This window comes from Abramis brama (assembly GCF_963993115.1).
Source record: "Abramis brama genome assembly, chromosome: 7".
Lineage (NCBI taxonomy): Eukaryota > Metazoa > Chordata > Actinopteri > Cypriniformes > Leuciscidae > Abramis > Abramis brama.
In genome coordinates this window covers 40,747,070-40,770,162 of record NC_139969.1, presented here as the reverse complement: position 1 = coordinate 40,770,162, position 23,093 = coordinate 40,747,070, and the positions used below count along the sequence as shown (strand labels likewise).

General features: G+C 42.7%; 1 protein-coding gene across 4 annotated transcripts in view; it reads left to right on the top strand.

The window, feature by feature from the left end:
* The window catches only part of LOC311087281 (uncharacterized protein), a 180,046-nt gene that overhangs the window by 47,581 nt on the left and 109,372 nt on the right, over positions 1-23,093 (top strand). For 3 of the 4 annotated variants that reach the window (XM_084120580.1, XM_084120578.1, XM_084120579.1), the window contains exons 10-12: positions 8,739-8,912; positions 11,615-11,788; positions 13,334-13,504. In XM_084120580.1, coding sequence (XP_083976706.1) covers positions 8,739-8,912; positions 11,615-11,788; positions 13,334-13,504 — 519 coding nt within the window. The remainder of the gene's footprint in view (positions 1-8,738; positions 8,913-11,614; positions 11,789-13,333; positions 13,505-23,093) is intronic. The other variant, XM_084120581.1, reaches the window with a different exon arrangement.

Sequence of the window (23,093 nt, the reverse complement as noted above, 5' to 3'; positions counted from 1 at the left end):
GCGACGGTTACCTGCCACTTGAAAACAAAGAATGACGGCTGCTGCTGGCGAACATCTTTCGAATCGGCTTTGTCCGCGACTCTGGAGGACTTGGAGTTAGGTTTTTCTTTGAGAAAAGAGCATAGAACGGCACTTAAGTCATTCTTAAAAAAAGGAAGATGTGTTTGTAGTTTTGCCGGCAAGATATGGCAAAAGTTGAATCTATCAACTAGCTCCGCTGTTGGGAAAACGCTCTGGTTGGTTGAAGCGCTGTCCTATTGCGTGCAGAGGGAATTTGAAAGACAGCCGTTTATCCCGCTCCTCGGATTGAGCCGTGTCTATGGTGAGTTGCCAGACCCAACATCTTGATGTAGGTCTGGCTTGCCAGGCTAAGTAAATTACCAACAAAACAGAAAATGGGAGATTAACTACAACAGAATAAAAACAATGCAGGAAGATCAATCACAGGCGTGGTTGCCAGAACACAAATCTCCGCTCTCTGCATGGAGTGCCTGAGATTTTAAAGGGTGTCTCTCCGCCCACTCGTTACAGATCACACCTGCACACAATAACAAATGAAAACATACTACAGAGCAGCCAAACATTAGAAAAGGAAACAGAGCCACCACAGGTAGTGGAGGGACATAACACTTACACATACTGTGCAAAGCTCAGCATGCAAGTGTTGAATCTGTGTTTGCAGATCACAGGGCATTCACAGATCCCTCTGCACACGTCTACAGATCTTTTTGGCACTATCTTTCCGCAGAGTGTGTGACTACGATCCACACGTGTAGTCAGCCAGTCGGGGTATTGCTTCAATGTGATGTCAAGCCCCCTCAATAAGCCCTTTTCAAAATAAGAGCTGACACTTCTCGGATGGGTGGGCTGGGCTCACTGCCATTTACCGTTGCCGGTGTTGTACCGAAATCCGACTCCCCGGACAAATCGCACTCCCCTTCGCGTGCACGCGCAAGCGAGTTTAAATGCACTTCCTTTGCTATATCCGTTTATCGATCGATTTTTCACACAGCAAGCACCCAGATCCTGCATGGAAGCTTTGTCTACACTTAAATAAATTAACAGAAAGTGAACTAGTGTGGATAAAAGATGCAAAAAACAAACACAAACAAACAAAAAAACATGGCAGATCGATTCAAAATATAAACTTCGACGGGTAAGGAATAAAGCTACCAGCTATCAAAACAAAACTGTTAATTTCACTTAATTTAACTGAACTTATCGTTTGTGTGTTAAACACGCTGTGGTTCATAGGAAAATATTGTATTACTCTCCCCATTGCACATGAATGTCATTAAAAAAAATAATATTTAACCTTTTTTCACGAAGATAGACTTTAAGAGTTCATCAAATACATATTGTATATATATATGAGGCAAATGTTTTGCTTAATTGCGTCTTAAAAATAGAAATAAAACAAATTATTAGTGATAATTGACACTTAAAGCTAAGAATGTAAAGAAACCTTAGACATTTTTTTTAAATTAATAGTTATTTTCCAGCACATTAGGGCCCCAAAAAGCATTATTTATTTAATTCATTCTTTCAATTTTACATCTTACATAGCTTATGGATATACAATTAAAATAGCTGTAGCAATTGCTTTGCGGTCAGGTGCCCTTTTTAAAAAAATAAAATAAAAAATGCTAAAAAACAAGATGGGTTTAGCAGGGGGTGTGGGATTTTCACAGCATTAAAATACGGACTGGTGAAATCACACTCCTCTCACCAGCACAGGTATATAAGGTCATAGACTCACCACACTACTGCCACTGTCACATCTTGGTTTAGAGATTGTGTGGTGACAAAAGCATTTGATTGTAACTTCATTAAGATGGGTTTAGCAGGGGGAGTGGGATTTTCACAGCATTAAAATACGGACTGGTGAAATCACACTCCCCTCAAAGCCTAGGACGGTCATCATGGTACTTTAACTCGTCGTCACGGTACTTTACCTCGATGCCGTGGATTCAAATAATGTAGCTAATAAATATGAATGTGGATATTGCATATGCATATCTGTAAATAAACATATTCACATAAATTGGGAAACTTGGAACTTTTAACACAACTGCAGTAGCCTACTGAATTTTAAACAAAATATAATTTAAAAATATTTTGTTGTGTGTATTAGAAGTAAAACTAGTAAAATTATGTATTCTTTATTATAGCTTAATTCAGTTATTCTGTTCTATTAAATAATTTAACTAAATCCTGATAACGCGGTGTGTATGAGCTGTATGCTATAAAGTGTACGGTAGGCCTATATTGAATTGGTGAAGCCAATGTAAATTTATATGAAACATTTTATGATATATCAATTACTATATATACTCTGTCAGGAACAGAATAGGTTTTTCACCTTTCTTTATTATTGTTTTTCTTTTGGTAAGGGATATATGCTTGAATGCATGGCTCTGTTTAGAGCAAAAAAATACTTTATATTTTATTAAGCTGCTCCATAGGTGAAATATCCTTTTCAGGCCCTTTTAGCACACCTCAGTTTCCATTTCGCTGCCTGTCGACCTAAGTTAATTTATTGATCAAGTCATTATTATATACAATAATAGTGCAGCTGCTAAGCGTAATATCTGATGCACCATGTACATGCAACTGGTTGAAGGTCTCTCTCCCTATGAACTTTCTATCTGAAGATGCCATGAGGAGTTTTCACCATCAGGTCCATTAACACTGATCCCCCTCTCACATTACCCTTTCAAAAAAGACGGCAACGGTAAATGGCAGTGAGCCCAGCCCAACCATCCGAGAAGTGTCAGCTCTTATTTTGAAAAGGGCTTATTGAGGGGGCGTGACATCACATTGAAGCAATACCCTGATTGGCTGACTACACGTGTGGATCGTAGTCACACACTCTGCGGAAAGATAGTGCCAAAAAGATCTGTAGACGTGTGCAGAGGGATCTGTGAATGCCCTGTGATCTGCAAACACAGATTCAACACTTGCATGCTGAGCTTTGCACAGTATGTGTAAGAATGTCTTTGTCATGATCCTGGTCTCTTTTCCTCTTTCTTTGTCTCCCTCTTGTGGTCACACACTCACTCGCACACACAATCACGCACACACATCCATTCCTCCGCTCATTATCTCTTACAGCTGTTTCCCCTTTCGTTCCCTTCTCACCTGTTCCCTTTTACCTCTTGATTGTTTCTGCCTCTTATTCTCTCTTCCTAGCCCTATCCTGTTGTCGGATTATTCTATGACCTCTCGTGAGAAACGTCAGCTCTCTAGTCCTGTCCTGTCCTGTCCTGTCCTGTCCTGTCCTGTCCTGTCCTGTTTGTGGAAAGAGAAACCATTATTTCTGCTGTGAGTAATACTGCCATCAGACTGTGAATTACCCAGCTGTGCCTGTTTGCAGAGTACCTGTTCTGTGCCTGCTCTATGCTGCTCGCCCTTTTCTGCTGCCTCACATCTCCTGACTGGCTGTGTGCTTCTCGGGGTCCCTGCCTCTGTCCTCGTGGAGGTTGATGCTGTTTTTCTAAAGTTCCAGTCGTCTGGCAGTTTCTGTTCTGGCTCTGATTTAAGCCTGTGATTTGTGTTCTATTATTGAGGACTATATCCTTTATTCATTAAAGACTGTTAACTGCATTCCGCCCTGGTCTTCCATCATTCTTACCATAACAGTCTTTTTACAGTGGTTTGAAAATACAAGTTAGACTGTGTTTGTTTGCAAATTGTGAGGAGGGCATTTGTAGATTTTTTAATAAAAAAAAAATTAAAAAAAACGCGAAACAGTTGTGCCAAAATTCTGAAAACAAATGCAACACAATCTACAAACAAATAATGACCCTCATGTGCAGACAAATCACGTTGCAGTCATTCAAATTCTGGTTATCAAGTAGCCTACAAGTCACTGATTTCTATTTGTGAATCATAAAGAGTTTGTTTGCCGATTTTAAATCTATTTGTAGATCGTATTTTATATTTGTATGTCATGAAGAGTCTGTTTGTGGATTTTTTTATCTATTTGTAGATCTTGTTTTACATTTGCGGATCATGAGGAGTTTGTTTGCAGATTTGGAATCTATTTACAGATTGTGTTTTACATTTGCAGATTATGAGGAGTTTGTTTGCAGATTTTAAATTTATTTGTAGATCTTGTTTTGTGTTTACAAATTGTAATATGCATTTTTGACTCATAGTCTCTTCATTTTCAATGATTATGGCATTATTTTGTCACAACAGCGAAACAATAGTGTCAGAATTCTGAAAACAAATGTGACACAATCTACAAACAGAACATGATCTTCACCTGCAAACAAGTCACTTTACATTCATTCAAATTCTGGTTTTCAAGTACAAGTCACTGATTTCTATTTGTGAATCAGGATGTGTTTATTTGTGGACTTTTAATCTTTTTGTAGATTGTGCTTTATATTTGTGGATCAAAGAGTTTGTTTGAGGACTTTTTATCTATTTGTAGATCTTGTTTTATATTTGCTGATCATGAGGACTTTGTTTGCGGATTTTTTATCTATTTGTAGATTGTGTTTTGTGTTTACAAATTGTAATATCTATTTGTGACTTTTAGTCTGTCCATTTTCAATGGTTTTGGCATCAAGTGCAGCTTTATTCAAATAAACGTGAACAAAACTAAAAAAACAAAGACTTGACTGAGAAACATGAACGGCGGTTACAGGGAACAAAGCCAGACAGAAGATTCTTAAACATGAGAATCAGGTTAAATGTTGCAATGAATGATCTACACTACAAAATTGAAATACAGAAATGTTATGTTTATTGTTGACAAAACACAATCACTTATTCCAAACAGGAATGATAAATGATTCAATGATTATTTTGAATAGATGTTACATTTCAGTCAAACGCCAATGTAATCCTTCTGTGTCCAGAGGCATATGAGCAATAAGTATGAGCATCAGGGGCGTAGCACAAGATCCCGGGCCCTATGCATAGGCAGTCCTGATGGACCCCATGTCCCCCCATGTCCCCCATGAATCTGTAGGCCTAGATGTTTATAGGGTAATAACTATTAACTATAAACTGTAATGCTTAGAGTAGCCTGATAATTTGTCATGTGTGCATATGTCTACACACATTTCAAACCTCCTTTCCCAACATTCTCTAGCCTACTTTACTGTGGTTACTAAGTTTAAGCTAAATGATATTACAATATTTTTTTGTATATATAACACCCAACGTAGGCTATAAAACATCTTAAAATACCATTTTAGTTTTCTAATCCCTACATGAACAAACTGCTTACTGTATGATAACCAAACAAGACTTGATTCAGTCATACTTTATTTGCAGAATGAACAAGACAAAAGGAACAGGTAGCTTATACTGTACATGACATTGGAGTTTTCCCCCCAGTAAATGTCACTGAAGGTAGCCTAATATTAATGCCACATGTGCTTAAGTCATCATTTCAGACTTTTTTAACATATCTCTTGACATGATATGTAGCTACTGATGAGCTACCAAGCTACCTATGACACTGATTAGCCTATTATTGCTAATTTTAGATATTACAGCCCATTTATATAAAATTAAATATGTTTCAAATTAGGCTATTAAAACGGTGTGTTGTATGCAAACAGCATTGTTAGTGTACAGTTTATTTATTTAGCCTTTACCTCAGATTATATGTATAACCAATTTATCATGTGAAAGTGTATGTTCTGCTCTTTCAATGCTTAATTGTCTCAGTTAATTTTTAGCACTAATGATCGCAGAGATATTCAAGCAGTTTAGCACTATAGATTTCGTGTTCTAGTTTGTGCTCACCTTTCTTTGAAAAGAAGTCAGTTACCATTTTTTCCCCCTCATTTTGTTTTCTTTCCTTCTCCTGTCTTTCCTTTCTTTTTTGATGGCCTGATTTGACTTTCTTTGAGAAAGACATTTCTACAGCAGAAGTTTGCGCTCCACCAGATGCTCAACTAACTAATGCGTGCAGATGGACTAAACCATTTCGCACATTAGCAATGGGTGGGACCGTGAGACATTAGATAGTCTTTACTTTTTTGTACAAAATGTAGTCAGCCAATCGCTAACTTTACATTTAATCTGACATTCATTATGAAATTTAATTAGGAAATGAAAATATCCAGGTAAAATAAAATATATTCCAGACTTTTCAAGGGCCCTCTCTCCCCTTGGGGACCTGGTAATCAGTACTGGTTTTATCCCCAGTCCGATGCCCCTGATGAGCATCAAAGATCAGTTTCAGCAACTTGTTTCTTTCCTGAATTAATCATTGTTTTTGACACTAATCAGTTCAATTAATGGTTCAATTGCTCACTCATAAAGACAGTCACGTGTCGCCCCCTTCTGGCTTAATGATGCAAGTTGCACAAACACAGACAAGTGGAGTAATACAGTGAAAAGTCCCAGTGCTGATACTGGTGAAAAATTCAAACATATATTTAATATATTTATACAATAATACTATTATGGAAGTATATTTAATAGGTGCTTGTGCTGTTAAATTGAGCTTATATTTCGCGCTGTAATAGGAAGAACATATATCTGTGTTAAATATGAATCCATTGTAATAATGCTAATCTCACCCTGGGCACAGTGTGCAATACCTGCTCTTCCTCTCTCATCTCCATCACATTCTCTCTTTCTTCTTCTCTCAGTCTCCTTATCTTCACCTGTATATCTTCCCTTCCCAAAGCTGAGCTTTGATTGATACAGTCTTTGCAAACTGATTATTTCTGTGGGTTGTTTAAAACTTCTATCGTAAAACAGCTGTTTAGTTTCGCTGCTTACATCATATCTCACACTTTATGAGCGTTAACTGAAGCGTGTCGTGAAGCGTCGTGCTGGAATTCACGCTCGACTCGCAGCTTCTGTGAACATAAAGCCCGCCTACTTTGATTTGATTGGTCATCTCAAACATTTTGACATTGACGAGTGTTGTTAGTCCGCTGAAGCAGCTCAGATGAGGTTATTTATCGTGGTGATGTGCAATATCATTACAGCACCAAAGTAGAGTTAATAGTAGGCAATTATTTCACAACCTTCATTATATAGACCATATATAGCCCCTTTTCAGCTGCGCTCATTGTCTTTTGACTTCCGGTCTGCATTTTCACAGCGATCTTGCGTATTTATGAATGAACGGCTTGTTTTAAAATCTTCCCGGTCTGCTGACATTTGTTAAGACATCTGCTTAAAACATGACCATGCTCATGATAACTTTCATTAACTCTACAATAAGTAATTCCACTTCTCCAGCTAATTACCTTACAACCGGCGGGAAGTATCAGGAAGTATCGCGTGATATCAGGTCTCGCGATGTAACGAATTGCTTTACGGCACTGCACACATACATTAAAATGCTAGCCTTCGGTGTATCATACATACCTCAGTAGACATGGCTGTCACATGAACCACATATGTCCCAGTGAGCAAACCAAAGGTGACACTGACACGAAAGAACCTTAAAGTGTCATGAAACCCCCTGTTTTAGCTGGTCGTTCACATCTCAGAGCTGAAAAAGTCTGAGGAAATGTGTGTGTAAAGCTGTGAAAAAGTGGGAGTGTAGAGGGTGGGAAAAGGGGAGACAACAACCAATAAAACACAGACCTGCAACACACTCATTATACAGACACATGAATATTAAAATATGACTGCAGAGGGAAATAAATAAATGGATCTGAAGGCACCTTGATGCAGTTTAAAAATATAACCCTATATAACACACTCACCAGAACGAGGGAGAATTGCGGAAGAATGTTTAAAAGATCTAATAATATTTTCATTACATTTATGAGCACTGTAGTCTCTGAGTCTGAACAAACGACACGCGTTAGTTTAACACAGAAATAATAAAGACACAGTTACTTTTTTGTCCATTGTTCTTTTAATTGTCGTCTACATCATTGTGTTCTGTGTATCATAATAATCCATTGTATCATCGCATTCATGATCAGATGTACGGCTGTATCAGTGTCTTTATTTGCACATATATTTAATTTGAAGAAGTGCGGTGCTGGTTCATGTTTAGAGCACTAGAGTATATGAAATATGTACATAAAAACTTGAAAAGCGCTTGCTCTGGTCCGTATATGAACTATATGATCCGCGTTGCGAGCGTTGTTAAACTCATCATGGCAGAAACCGCCTTCATGCTCCACATGTTGTTTGAATTCTCCGCTGTGATGCGATGATTGAACAAGCTCTTTCTCATGAATAAATGCAGAGAGTCGCTCAGAACCGGCTGACGTACAGAATCGTTCTCTTCAGCCCCGGCAGCCAATCACACGCTCCGAAAGCACGTTTCTACCTCACATTCAGCCAATCACACGCTCCGAAAGCACGCTTCTTACTCAGATCCCGTGACGTCGATTCCACTTTACTTTTCATCCTGGAAGAACCAAATTGCTCAGAAAAACACAAAAATAACCAATTTCGAATACTTATGAGTGCTTTTATTATTTTCAGTGATGTGCAGCCTGTACATATTGGTTCACATCTCAAAATCGGATCTCAAATTGTTTTAGGGGGTTTCATGACCCTTTAAAAATGATATGAAATGAATGTGTAAACTAACATAAATAGATCAAGACAATCTTTGTATTGTTACAAAGTTGGTAGTATATTTAAATGAACAATGTGTAGTCTTTCTGTGTGTTACCTGAACCTGGATATCCCTGTTTATTTGTCAGCAAAAGTCTGCTGGATGAAGCTAAACACGTTAGTTGATCATCATAAATCTGATTCATTTTCTTTTCTCTTTCTGTCTTCAGTCTGTATAGATGCAGAATTACAGAGAAACAGAGTCTCATCCTGACTTCAGCTCTGAAATCAAACCCGTCATACCTGAGAGAGCTGGATCTGAGCTGGAATAAACTAGGAGACTCTGGAGTGAAAAACCTCAGTGATCTACTGATGAACCCACAATTCAAGCTGGAGAAACTACAGTTAGTATCATTATACTGTAGACCAGGGCTATTCAATTAGTTTCATTCGAGGGCCGCATTATCAAATCGAAAAGTTGAGGTGGGCCGGTGGGTTGGTTTGGGGGTTTATCTTATTTATTGAAACATAACAGTTTCAATAAATACGTTAAAGTAACCCTAAAAAAATGTGGTATTTACTTGGAAATGTGGTACCCAACAGTAGCCTATGCAAATATATAAAACCATAATAAATAAAAAACTTGATAATTTACAGCTGTGTACAACTATTTTCCTTGGAACAAATAAATTATTTATACAAACTTATAGCTGTTGGTGAGAAATAATAATTATTTTATTTATAATTGTTATGCTTAAATGAAAATATTCTGACAGTGAGACTTGTTAACCACAGGCTACTCACTCCCAATGTATAAAAAATGCCTAAACAAGTTAAAAACTATATGCACATTTACAAAGAAACTGACATAATTTCATAACAAGCATTAATTATATATTCCTCTACCCACCTAATAAAACTAATGCAATATAAATCACTATATTTACTATTATACTATATAATATTATAGTATATATATATATATATATATACTATATTTATTTATTACTACATAGTATTCAATATAAATATTGCACATTTCTGCCCAACCATGGTAAATTACTACAGTACATTCATGGTAAATGTTTGTAAGGGTGATTAGGGGATTTAAAGTCTTCTAATTTCGTTCATGCCACAATGTTTCTCCTGCTTTCCTCATCAGTCTTGTTGGGAATGTTGAGGCTGTTTCATCCGATTTAATACTAGTTAAACCATCGAGTGATTTGTGGTTTGTAACAGAGAGGTTTCTGTCGAACTGAAACGCTTCCCACTGGTTTTCGCAACGGTGTTTAATATAGTGTCCGGGACCGGGAGTAAACGCAACTCCGTGCTGGGCCGTGTTGAAACAACTAGTGAAACAACTGAAAACATCGCTATTTGTTGTTATACTGTACTGAACGAGAAACCGCTTCAGATGATTCAGTGACGGAGCGGTCCGAATGAATCCGAATAGTTTTAGACCGTTATCCAAGCAGAATCGAATTGGTAGCCTATTGCTGGTTCAGTCAACATAAATTTGGGACACATATAATAACTGCAGAAATATTCGCACGTAAAACGTTTCTCAGGTCAATCGGAGCGAGTATCAAACTGAATTAGCCGCACCGCCAGGAAAAGAGGAGGAGGGAGGTTGGTGCCGTCCGGCCGCATGGAGATGATTGGCGGGCCGCATTTGGCCCGCGGGCCGCCAATTGAATAGCCCTGCTGTAGACTGAAGTTTATTTATTTGAAGACAGCAGGGCTTATGTTTCATTGTTTATAGCAGTGCACTTTCTGGGTTTTCATTTTTGTGTGTTTTTTATCTAGATAGTAATTGTTTAATTTCCAGCATTTGATACAATGTACTGATTGCGTACATGCAGAAATCTGCCTTTTCAACAGAGAATAAAGAAGAGAGACATCAAATAAATAGTTAAAAAAGAAAGAGAAGAAACAGTGTCTTCCAGCATGAGTGTGAACTAGTGTGACTGGGTTTCAGAACAGACTATTGGAAACTAAATGCTGCTGTAGCTCTTCAATAAGATGATCATCATAGATGTGAACTATTGTTATTTCTCTGTCTTCAGTCTGAGTTATTGCAGTATTACAGAGAAACAGAGTCTCATCCTGACTTCAGCTCTGAAATCAAACCCCATCACACCTGAGAGAGCTGAATGAAACGGATTCGTATGTTACCGCAAGTTTTGCGTCAGATTAGTGACGACTAATACTTTGGCGCTAATTCAAGTGTACGTGTTTTGCAAAGACAATAAGTGAATTTCCATTTAGGGCAGCAAAAGTGCTGCTTGACTAACCTAAATCTGGGTGTGTCTTACCTCTGTTTTAATTTAATGTTACTTTAGATAAGTGTACGTGGGAAACCACGGCATGGCCAATCCAAAGCTATTATAAGACAAGTAAAGTTGGTTGACTTATATCTGTAGTAGTGGCCATACCTCTACTGAAGTAAACGTTACTTTAATTTCAAGTGTGTGCAATCACGGGGGCTATACCAAAGTATCTTTGATTGTGTAAGCGTGAATGCGACCGATCTCAGGTATATAGCAATTACCTCTGTTTAGTGACCGAAGCTGGTGAGATTGTGATCGTGAGACCCACGTTAAACAAGGTGTGAGGATCTCTGAGCAACATAGCTTACTAATATGAGCGGGTAAAATATAAGTAAAGAGTTAAATAGAACAATCAACTGTATTGCTAAACTATTAAATAATTGACCAATAACCAATTGGCAATCTAACTTAAATTCCAGGTCGTGATAAAATGGAGTCAGATATGAGTCAGATAAAATCTTAAATGGAATTAAATTACTTTGCCACGGCGAAAGACAGTAACACGCAGAGACCTTCACCCGTTCTGGCAGAAACCCCCATTTGGACCGATAAACGGGCTTACACAGTTTTAAATAATTGTAAACTCGAAAGTGATGTTGATGTCTAACGTATTAAAGATTTCTGTGCCTTTTGTTTGCCTCCATATTCAGTTGTCAGTTTTTGCAACTAACTTTCAATGCATTTGTACAAAGAACAAAATAAAATTCAAGTTTAAGGATTTATATTGTTCGGGGTTTAACTGATTAATCAGCTGAATGCTTTCATTCCTGTTCTAGACTCTCTAACTGCAGTGTGACAGAAGAAGGTTATAAAGCTCTGGCTTCAGCTCTGAGATCAAACCCTTCACACCTGATAGAGCTGGATCTCACAGGAAATGATCCTGGACAATCAGGAGTGAAGGAGCTCAATGATTTACTACAGGATCCAGACTGTCAACTGAAGACACTGAGGTGAGACGGGGTCAAATAATTAACTAAATTACTTATATGGAGGCTAAATAGTCCTAACTACTATATTATTTTAGCTATACAATTAGCTTGATAATTTGTTGCATCAAAATGATCAAGATCAGATCAGATGCTGCAGGTTCTGTCATGATGATGATGATAAACGTCAACACAGTTTAGTTGTGATACGAGCTTAAGGTCAAATAGACATAGCGCCCTATCTTGCACCCAGCGCAGTTGACTTTGTACACTGACACATGTATCATTCCTATTTTCCCTCCACAGACGCACGTCGGTAAATTAGGGAATGAACTTGCGCTCCCGGGGGCGGTTCAGCGAAAAGAGGAGGCGTGTTCCGGCGCAAAAGTTCCCTGATGCTATTCTGCAGGTTTAGAAAACAATTCCGCCACAGACCAGGAAAAACCTAGTCTAAAGTCAGCGGGGCGTTGCGCATGTTATTCATATGCTATTTTGAGGGCGCATGCTTGGCCATAATGTAGCGTGTGCACAACGCGTATACACTTTGATTCTCTCATCTACACAGAAGCAGCAGTTTTCATTTTTGCAAATCATAGGCTACATTATTACAAGGAAAAATATTAACACACGAGGGAAATCATTGTTGTGTCCATGAAGATGTGAAAAAATAGGCATAAATCTAGCTTACACATTTACCCAAATTATCATACGCCTGTTTAACCGAAGCTAATTTGGGTGTGTTTCTTCCATCCCCAATGTCACTTCTCTGTGTTTTACGGCCCTGACGGGAACGTCGGTCTCCTCGGCTGTGAACCGCTCCTGGCGTGCGCCTGGCAAATCCGCTGTATAATACAAATCCGCCATGGAACAAGCGCGCCTGCTCTTAAAGGGAATGTGAGATGACGCTCTGATTGGTTAATTTCACGTTACGCCCAAACCACATCTATGAGTAATGTCACAACTTCAGACCAACCCATTTTAGATTTGCGTCGGGTGCAAGAGTCATTTATCCTGCCGGTATAATAGCAACAGCACCCGAGATCCGCCCACAAAGTTACTTGCGTTTCAGATCGTTAAAATAGGGCCCATTATGGGTCAGTATATGGGCTGCTATTCTGGAGTATACCTTGATAATTGAAATGCACAATTTAATTTTTGTGCAAACTTCTCATCAAAATTCTAGATAACCTTTTAGTGAAATAGTTTTCTGAACACAATAGTTTTCCATCAAGCCCAGATTCACTGCATCTCTCTACAGCAGGTCTATGAGTCTCCAGATGTTCACAAACATGCAGTTTCACAAGCCAGTTTTCTCTGTGCTGACGTTTCTCACTTCTCCTGCTTAAAAGCCAGAAAGATCTTAATTTCACACTCTGTATTCATACTGAAAACCATGATCTAGTGAGCTTTTGCCCTTCTGCTCTGTGAGACGTTTCTGTTCTTATGAGTTTAAATTTATATTTATTTGTGTATTTAAATGTTCAAAGAAAAATAACAAAATGTTATCGTATCTATCTTTTTTGTAATGCAACAGACATTTAGTTGAGAACTGAATTGACTCTTCTGCAGGTTTTTGAGTCCTGCTGCAGAGGAAACCTGTCAGTATGTGAATAGAGTTGTGGGTAAAAACCCGTTTCTCCAGAAAGAGCTGAATCTGAGTGGACATGAACTAGGAGACACAGGAGTGAATCAGATCGCTGCTCTACTGCAGGATAAACACTGTCAACTCAACACACTGACGTGAGTATTGCTCATTTATTTATAATATTACTTTACTTTTAGTTGTAATGTTAGCTGATGATAATATTTCCTCACTTGTTTCAGTCAGAACAGTTTTTTCCTCAGTGTCACACAGAGCCACAACAATTTAAAGTAATAAAATTAAACATCAAATTAAAAACACACAATTAAAATGTGATATCAAGCTTTAAATATTTGGTTAAGACAGACAGTTGGATCATGGGTCAATAATCATTTCAGTTACTGTAGAGGCAGAACAATGTTTTTTGTGACATCAGAATCAGAAATGTTCATAACTGCTTTCAATTCAATGTTTGTATTTCACAAAAAGTAAAATGTCTAATTTTGGTGCAGCATATACTGTAACTTGTAAAAATGTAACAAGTGCATGTTAAAAGTCTGTGATCAGTATCTGCCTGTAATAAGATCCACTGAACGCTAGTGATGGGCGCTTTCGAAACACGCTTCATGATGCTACGAAACCTTTACGAATCTTTTGTTTCGAATCAGTGGTTCGGAGTGTGTATCAAACTGTCAGAGTCACATGATTTCAGTAAACGAGCCTTAGTTACGTCATAACTGTTTCGAAACGTTTGGAAATGTCAATGGTTCACCACTGGGGGGGGGCGATGATCTCTGTGAACCCATGAATCATGCAGATTTACTGAGATTGAACAAGTGTTTGTGGGTTTAACCTGATCTCTGATCAGTTTTATACATTTGCTGACGTTTTAATTAGACAATAGTATAATTAAAAGGAATAATAGCAGTTAATAGTTTCTTTTTAAACCAAGAAATTGGTTTAATTGATTTGAAGCTTTGAAAAGCTTTGTTTCTCCCATCACTACTGAACGCAAGTGCAGCTTTATTCAAATAAACGTGAACAAAACGTACTCGGTTACCTAATGTAACCTCGGTTCTCTCTAGAAGAGGGAACGAGTATTGCGTAAGTAGCTTACGCTTCGGGGAAAGTTTTCTTTCTTCGAGATCTGAAGCCAAAAAATTATCCTTAATTTTGCATTTATTGTCAACGCAGTGCAGCAGCAGGCAGACCAAAGCAAGCTGTATAAGCGTATATTGGCTGCCAGGCGGCAACTGCTTAAGCCTACCAGTGAGCCCGGCGTGACGTCACACCCAATGAGGGTGTGCTTCGCGCCCTCCACACCCTTCTAACCGTCAAGAAGGGTGTGGCCAGTGTGTATATATTGAGGGCTCACAGGCTGAACTCTGGTTTTCATAGTCTGAAGCGCAAAAGCTCGTGGCACGTCACGGCAGGTTACGCAATACTCGTTCCCTCTTCTAGAGAGAACCGAGGTTACATTAGGTAACCGAGTACGTTCTCTTACGAGAGGTTCTCTCGTATTGCGTAAGTAGCTTACGCTTCAGGAACCCATTGTCAACGCCGTGCGCGCCGAGCATCCAACACATGAATCCCAGGGAGACCGGGGAAAAACATAGCGTTGAAACAGGTGGCCGGTGGGGCCAACACCTGTACCAAGCACTTCACTTCACATAAATGATAGAGCGGCATAGCCGGTCTGTATACATCAGTGTAAATGGTGTGGCCGGCAGCGCGGGCCCACACAGTGCATAAACACGTATAGGGAAAGGGAATAGAGCAGAAACACTGGTCTATTTGTGGAAAAGAATCCTTCCCCTGGTGCCAACCAGAAAATGAACCAGTATGTGGACATAGTCTGCACTTATACTGATAACAGTTTAGCCTGCAGGGCGGGAACTTCCAGGTTATAAAACCTCACGAATGTAGATGGGGAGGCCCAGCCTGCCGCCATACAAATATCGTGAATAGAAATTCCGCTGGACCAGGCCCACGAAGAGGCCATGCCTCTAGTGGAGTGGGCTCTGACACCCAAAGGACACTGCAGGTGTTTGGAGGCGTAAGCTGCTGCAATCGCGTCCACTATCCACCTGGACAGGCTCTGTTTCGAGGCGGCGAGACCCTTGGTGCGTCCGCCAAAAGAAACAAAGAGCTGCTCGGACCGCCTGAAAGCGGCGGAATGCGTGATATAAACTCTCAGCGCCCTAACAGGGCATAGGAGGTTATCACTGTCCCCGTTATCGGATATTGGCAGAGCCGAGAGGGAGATGATTTGTGCCCTAAAGGGGGTACCAATCGCTTTGGGAATATACCCGTGTCTCGGTCTGAGAATGACTTTAGAGTCATTCGGTCCGAACTCAAGACATGCAGGGCTAATAGATAGCGCGTGCAGGTCCCCCACGCGTTTTACTGAAGACAGAGCTATCAGAAAAACGGTTTTGAGCAAAAGGTACTTAGGATCCACAGATTCAAGCGGTTCAAAAGGAAAAGCCTTCAGGGTCTCCAGGACCAAGGACAGATCCCAAATAGGAACCGAGGGGGGCCGTGGGGGATTCATCCGCCTGGCTCCTCTGAGGAAACGGATAATAAGCTCATTCCTTCCGAGTGCCAGGCTGCGTGTCGTCTCAGCGAACGCTGCAATAGCCGCCACATACACTTTGAGCGTGGAAGGGGACCTGCCCTTTTCCAACAGCTCCTGTAGGAAGGAGAGCACTTGCGGAACCCCACATGTGCGTGGATCAAAGCTCTTAGTAGCGCACCATTTAGAGAACACAGACCACTTAGACGCATTGAGCCGTCTCGTGGAGGGAGCTCTAGACTGCGTGATCGTGTTCACGACCCCTTCTGGCAGGTCAACGGGTATCCGTTGATTACCCATGCATGCAGAGACCATCGCTCCGGATGGGGATACCAGATTGACCCACCGGCTTGAGAGAGGAGATCCTTTCTCACCGGGATCGGCCATGGGGGTGAGTGCGACAGCCTCACCAGCTCTGGGTACCAAATCTGGTTCTCCCAGCGCGGGGCTATAAGGAGCACTGGGTGCTGTGTTTCCCTGATCCTTGTTAAAACCTGAGGTAACAGGGAGATCGGGGGAAAAGCGTACAGCGGGAGGCTGGGCCAGGTCTGGGACAGCGCGTCCTCGCTTTTCGAGAAAAATATCGGGCAGTGAGCGTTGTCTTTCGACGCAAAGAGGTCGACCTCCGCCCTGCCGAATAGGCGCCAGAGGAGCTGGACTGTCTGAGGATGCAGGGACCAATCTCCCGGGGGAATGATGTCCCTGGACAGTCTGTCTGGGCCCACATTCAAGTGGCCCGGCACGTGCGCGGCTCTCAGCGAGCGCAACGAGCGGTGAGCCCACACGAGAAGGCGTTCTGTCAGTTTGCACAGGCTCTTGGATCTGACACCGCCCTGTCGGTTCACATAGGATACCACTGACATGTTGTCCGAGCGGACTAACACATGAAGATCCCGTATGAATGGGAGGAAGTGCTTGAGCGCGTTCTCGACCGCTATCATCTCCAAACAATTTATGTGGAGGCATTTCTCCTGGTCCGACCACAGGCCAAATGCCGGCTTGCCCTCGAAAAGAGCGCCCCAACCTGAGGTGGAAGCGTCCGTCGAGATAACTTTGCGGCACGAGACGGCTCCCATTGTCACTCCCCGCTTGTACCAGTCGGCCGCTAACCAGGGCTTCAGTGCTGAAACGCAGCTCTGAGTCACTCTGATTCGAATGCCGCCGGAAGCCCAGGCTCTGTGAGGCACTCGGGCGTTCAACCAGCGTTGAAGCGGGCGCATACGCAATAGACCCAGCTGAAGCACTGCTGCAGCTGAGGCCATGCAACCCAGCATCCTCTGAAATGTCTTTAGAGGAGCGGTGCTGCCCGACCGGAAGGAAGCGGCCAGGCGTTGAATGCAATGCGCGCGCTGTGTCGACAGACGGGCCGTCATTGCCACAGAGTCCAGTTCCAAACCCAGAAAGGAGGTTGAACGACTGGGCACTAATGAGCTCTTGGTCCAGTTGACCGTAAGCCCCAGGCTTTCCAGGTGGCTGAGGAGCACTGTTCTGTGAGCGATGAGCTCGGCCTCTGACTGTGCTAGAATCAGCCAATCGTCCAAATAATTCAAAATCCGCATTCCCCGACCTCTCAGGGGAGCGAGAGCCGTGTCCATGCACTTCGTGAATGTACGGGGTGCTAGAGACAGGCCGAATGGTAGGACGGTGTATTGATATACCTGACCGTCGAAGGCGAATCTCAAGAATGGCCTGTGACGGGGTATTATCTGCATCTGAAAGTATGCGTCTTTTAGATCGAGAGAGATAAACCAGTCCCTCGGGCGAATTTGCACGAGGATCTGCCTGGTTGTGAGCATTTTGATCGGTCTTCTCATGAGAGCTTTGTTCAAATATCTCAGATCCAAAATCGGTCTGAGAGCTCCGTCCTTCTTGGGAACGAGGAAATAACGGCTGTAAAAGCCCGACTCGCTCATAGAAGGGGGAACCGGTTCTATAGCCCCTTTGCACAGAAGTGTCGCTATTTCTGCTCGAGGCAGATGTGCTACTTCCCCATTCACTCTCGTCTCGGTACGCGCCTGAAAGCGCGGGGGGCGGCGAGTGAACTGCAGAGTATAGCCCTGTTTTACTGTGTTTAGCACCCATTCTGATGCACCTGGGATAGCCTCCCACGCTTCTGCGTGCGCAGCCAGGGGCAGGATGGCCTCCGGGCTCTGATCGCCGCACATCGCGGGCTCGAGAGCTCGAAACGGAGGGGCGGGTGCAGCGCGCGCGCTCTCTGTGCTTAGACACACAGCGATAACTGGCCGTTTTACACGTGGTGTCCCGGTGGCTTTGGACGGGGAACATACAGCGTGAGGGGCGGTGTCGGGGGCGAAATGTTCGTTAGTATGTGTGAGCGCAGGGGAGCGGGCACAGCATTTGTATTTAGAACATGACCGGTTGTGAATGGCCGTGTGACAGAGCGGGCAGTGAGTAGACGGGGGCACCGTGAGGTGGACACGTGACCTACTTTCAACACTCGAGCGGATTCTACTCGCTTTATGAGAGTGGGCTCTGTGAGAGACACGGGATTTATAGTGCTTGTGTGCAGGGGTGAACACAGAAACGTGGGCACATTCACTGCATTTGAAACACATGCGGCGCGCCGTGCAACCAGACATAATGCTCTTTTTGAGATTTCTCTGGGTCGCCGTGAGAACGGCGGTTGTATGCAGGCGAGAGGGTGAAATTACCGGCTCGTTGGCTGCGAAATGAGTGTCCGCAGTAACCGTGGCAACGGGGACTGACAGGACATGAAGCTTTAACGGTGGCCCGGCCGCAGCGGGACACAGCCGTCGCTTCTTTCCTCGGGCTAGGAGGTCTTAGCGGGCTCAGGTTTCACCGTAATCCTCTGCCGGGGTCCCCGGGGAGGAGGCGGTCTGTTTTGGCTGGAAGAGCGCGATCTAGGGCGGCCGCCCTGTCGTCGCTGCGAGGACAGAGGTCGAGCTGGACGCTGGGTGGAACTTTGCGCAGGCTGGTCGTGAGGACCGCGTGCTGCAGAGCTAGAGCGTCGAGGCAGAAAGAGATTCATAGCCTGTGTAGTCTTCTGTACCTCCGAAAAACGGTCAACAATCCCGCTAACCGCTGGACCGAACAGGCCGGTGGGAGAGAGAGGGGCGTTGAGAAACACCGCGCGCTCAGACTCTCTCATGTCGGCGAGCGTCAACCAGAGATGCCTCTCTGTAACAGTCAGAGAAGCCATGCACCGTCCGATGGCCTGGGCAGCGGATTTCGTAGCGCGAAGGGACAGGTCCGTCGCGCTTCTTAGATCCGTAATGGAAGCAGATTCCAGACCTTTCTCGTCCATATCACGGAGGAGATTGGCCTGGAGAATATGCAGCACGGCCATAGAGTGAAGGACAGAAGCAGCTTGACCGGCGGCGGAGAAAGCGCGGCCGACAAGGGCTGATGTGGTCCTGCAGGGCTTAGACGGGAGGGCAGCCTTTGAGCGCCAACGAGAAGGCGGGCAAAGGTGCGCTGCTACCGCCTCTTCCACAGGGGGAATGGCATTATACCCCTTCTCAGCGGCGCCGTCAACCTGTGAGAGCGTCGATGAGGCGTGTGAAGAGACCCTCGCGGAAACCGGTGCATTCCACGACTTAGAAAGCTCGCTGTGGAGCTCAGGCAGGAAAGGCGTGGTTCTGGAAGCTGGCGATCGGCGGCGGCGATGAAGAAAACAGCCGTCGAGCCTGTTTGGTGCTGGCTCCTTAGGAGGAGACCACTCGAGGCATAACTGGTCAACAGCCCGGGTAAGGAGGCGCAAAAGTTCCGCGTCCTCGCCCGCTCGAGAACGGCCAGAATCCTGGACTGTAGAGGAGGCGGTGGACCAGTCCTCGCTGTCAGACGCCAGGATGGAGCAGCTGTCAGCGGCGCGTTCGTCAGACTCATCCGCCTCGTCCCCTGAAACGGCGGCGGCGCGGGCGAGAGCCGGCGGTTGAGCGGCCGGGAGGGGGGGCGGAGAGGGCGAGAGAGAAGCGCCCTCATTGGGTGTGACGTCACGCCGGGCTCACTGGTAGGCTTAAGCAGTTGCCGCCTGGCAGCCAATGAGCACGCTTATACAGCTTGCTTTGGTCTGCCTGCTGTTGCACTGCGTTGACAATAAATGCAAAATTAAGGATAATTTTTTGGCTTCAGATCTCGAAGAAAGAGAACTTTCCCCGAAGCGTAAGCTACTTACGCAATACGAGAGAACCTCTCGTAAGAGAACTAAAAAAAACAAAGACTTGACTGAGAAACATGAAGGTCACCAACAGCAGTTACAGGGAACAAAGCCAGACAGAAGACAATGGTAACATGAAGGCAGGGCCGTACGCAGGATTTTATAAAAACTGAGGTCCCAATTGATGTTGATGGTGATGTTAAAATCATGTCAGTGGACAGTAGCATAAATTATTTGTCATGCAGAAAACAGATTCTTAAACATGAGAATCAGGTTAAATGTTGCAATGAATGATCCACACTACAAAATTGAAATGAAGAAATGTTATGCTTATTGTTGACAAAACACAATCACTTATTCCAAACAGGAATGAAAAATGATTCAATGATTATTTTGCATAGATGTTACATTTCAATCAAACGCCAATGCAATACTTCTGTGTCCAGAGGCATATGAGCAATATGTATGAGCATCAAAGATCAGTTTCAGCAACTTGATCTTTCCTGAATTTATCAATGTTTTTGGACTAATCAGTTCAATTAATGGTTCAATTGCTCACTCATAAAGACAGTCACGTGGCGCCCCCTACTGGCTTAATGATGCAAGTTGCACAAACACAGACAAGTGGAGTAATACAGTGAACAGTCCCAGTGCTGATACTGGTGAAATATTCAAACATATATTTAATATATTTATACAATAATACTATTATGGAAGTATATTTAATAGGTGCTTGTGCTGTTAAATTGAGCTTATATTTCGCGCTGTAATAGGAAGAACATATATCTGTGTTAAATATGAATCCATTGTAATAATGCTAATCTCACCCTGGGCACAGTGTGCAATACCTGCTCTTCCTCTCTCATCTCCATCACATTCTCTCTTTCTTCTTCTCTCAGTCTCCTTATCTTCACCTGTATATCTTCCCTTCCCAAAGCTGAGCTTTGATTGATACAGTCTTTGCAAACTGATTATTTCTGTGGGTTGTTTAAAACTTCTATCGTAAAACAGCTGTTTAGTTTCGCTGCTTACATCATATCTCACACTTTATGAGCGTTAACTGAAGCGCGTCGTGAAGCGTCGTGCTGGAATTCGCGCTGGACTCGCAGCTTCTGTGAACATAAAGCCCGCCTACTTTGATTTGATTGGTCATCTCAAACATTTTGACATTGACGGGTGTTGTTAGTCCGCTGAAGCAGCTCAGATGAGGTTATTTATCGTGGTGATGTGCAATATCATTACAGCACCAAAGTAGAGTTAATATTGGGCAATTATTTCACAACCTTCATTATATAGACCATATATAGTCCCTTTTCAGCTGCGCTCGTTGTCTTTTGACTTCCGGTCTGCATTTTCACAGCGATCTTGCGTATTTATGATTGAACGGCTCGTTTTAAAATCTTCCCGGTCTACTGACATTTGTTAAGACATCTGCTTAAAACATTACCATGCTCATGATAACTTTCATTAACTCTACAATAAGTAGCCTAAATCCACTTCTCCAGCTAATTACTCCTCGACAGCGATGCCATGGAAATATACAGAGCGACCGCAAAAACGAAGTTCAAAGACAATATTCTAAAGATGCTGCGTGCTTGTTTCTCTGGCGTATAAGGTCTATACATGTCGAAAAATGACCAAGGTCTGGACCTCAATGGTATGTACGGCCCTACATGAGGGCTAAATATACACACAGACACTATTAAGCACACAAGAAACACCTGAACACAATGAACCACATTTGTCCCAGTGAGCAAACAAAAGGTGACATTGACACGAAAGAACCTTAAAGTGTCATGAAACCCCCTGTTTTAGCTGGTCGTTCACATCTCAGAGCTGTAAAAGTCTGAGGAAATGTGTGTGTAAAGCTGTGGAAAAGTGGGAGTGTAGAGGGTGGGAAAAGGGGAGACAACAACCAATAAAACACAGACCTGCAACACACTCATTATACAGATACATGAATATTAAAATATGACTGTAGAGGGAAAAAATAAATGAATCTGAAGGCACCTTGATGCATTTTAAAAATATAACCCTATATAACACACTCACCAGAACGAGGGAGAATTGCGGAAGAATGTTTAAAAGATCTAATAATATTTTCATTACATTTATGAGCTCTATAGTCTCTGAGTCTGAACAAACGACGCGTGTCAGTTTAACACAGAAATAATAAAGACATAGTTACTCTTGTCCATTGTTCTTTTAATTGTCGTCTACATCATTGTGTTCTGTGTATCAGAATAATCCATTGTATCATCGCATTCATGATCAGATGTACGGCTGTATCAGTGTCTTTATTTGCACATATATTTAATTTGAAGAAGAGCGGTGCTGGTTCATGTTTAGAGCACTAGAGTATATGAAATATGTCCATAAAAACTTGAAAAGCGCTTAATCTGGTCCGTATATGAACTATATGATCCGCGTTGCGAGCGTTGTTAAACTCATCACGGCAGAAACCGCCCTCATGCTCCACATGTTGTTTGAATTCTCCGCTGTGATGCGATGATCTCATGCGTAATACAGTGCAGTGATTGGATTGAACGAGCTCATTCTCATGAATAAATGCAGAGAGTCGCTCAGAACCGGCTGACGTACAGAATCGTTCTCTTCAGCCCCGGCAGCCAATCACACGCTCCGAAAGCACGTTTCTACCTCACATTCAGCCAATCACACGCTAACGAAAGCACACTTCTACCTCACATTCAGCCAATCACACGCTCTGAAAGCACGCTTCTTACTCAGATCCCGTGACCTCAATTGACCCTTCGCTAAACCATGCCCGAAAACCGCCACAGGCCAATCGTGGCTTAGCAACCGTAACTAGGCGCGGGTGGTCTGGCAAGCTTTCGAGCGAGGGAAACATGCCGAAGCGTTGTGCGTATGGATTGTGCAAATCTGATACCCGGTATCCTAAAAGTTTGGACGGGGTGGTGGATTTTGTTCCCTTCCCGAAACCTAAAACCCAAAGGGAGAAATGCCGGGCGTCATCTTCATTTATATAGCGCTTTTAACAATGTAGATTGTTCCA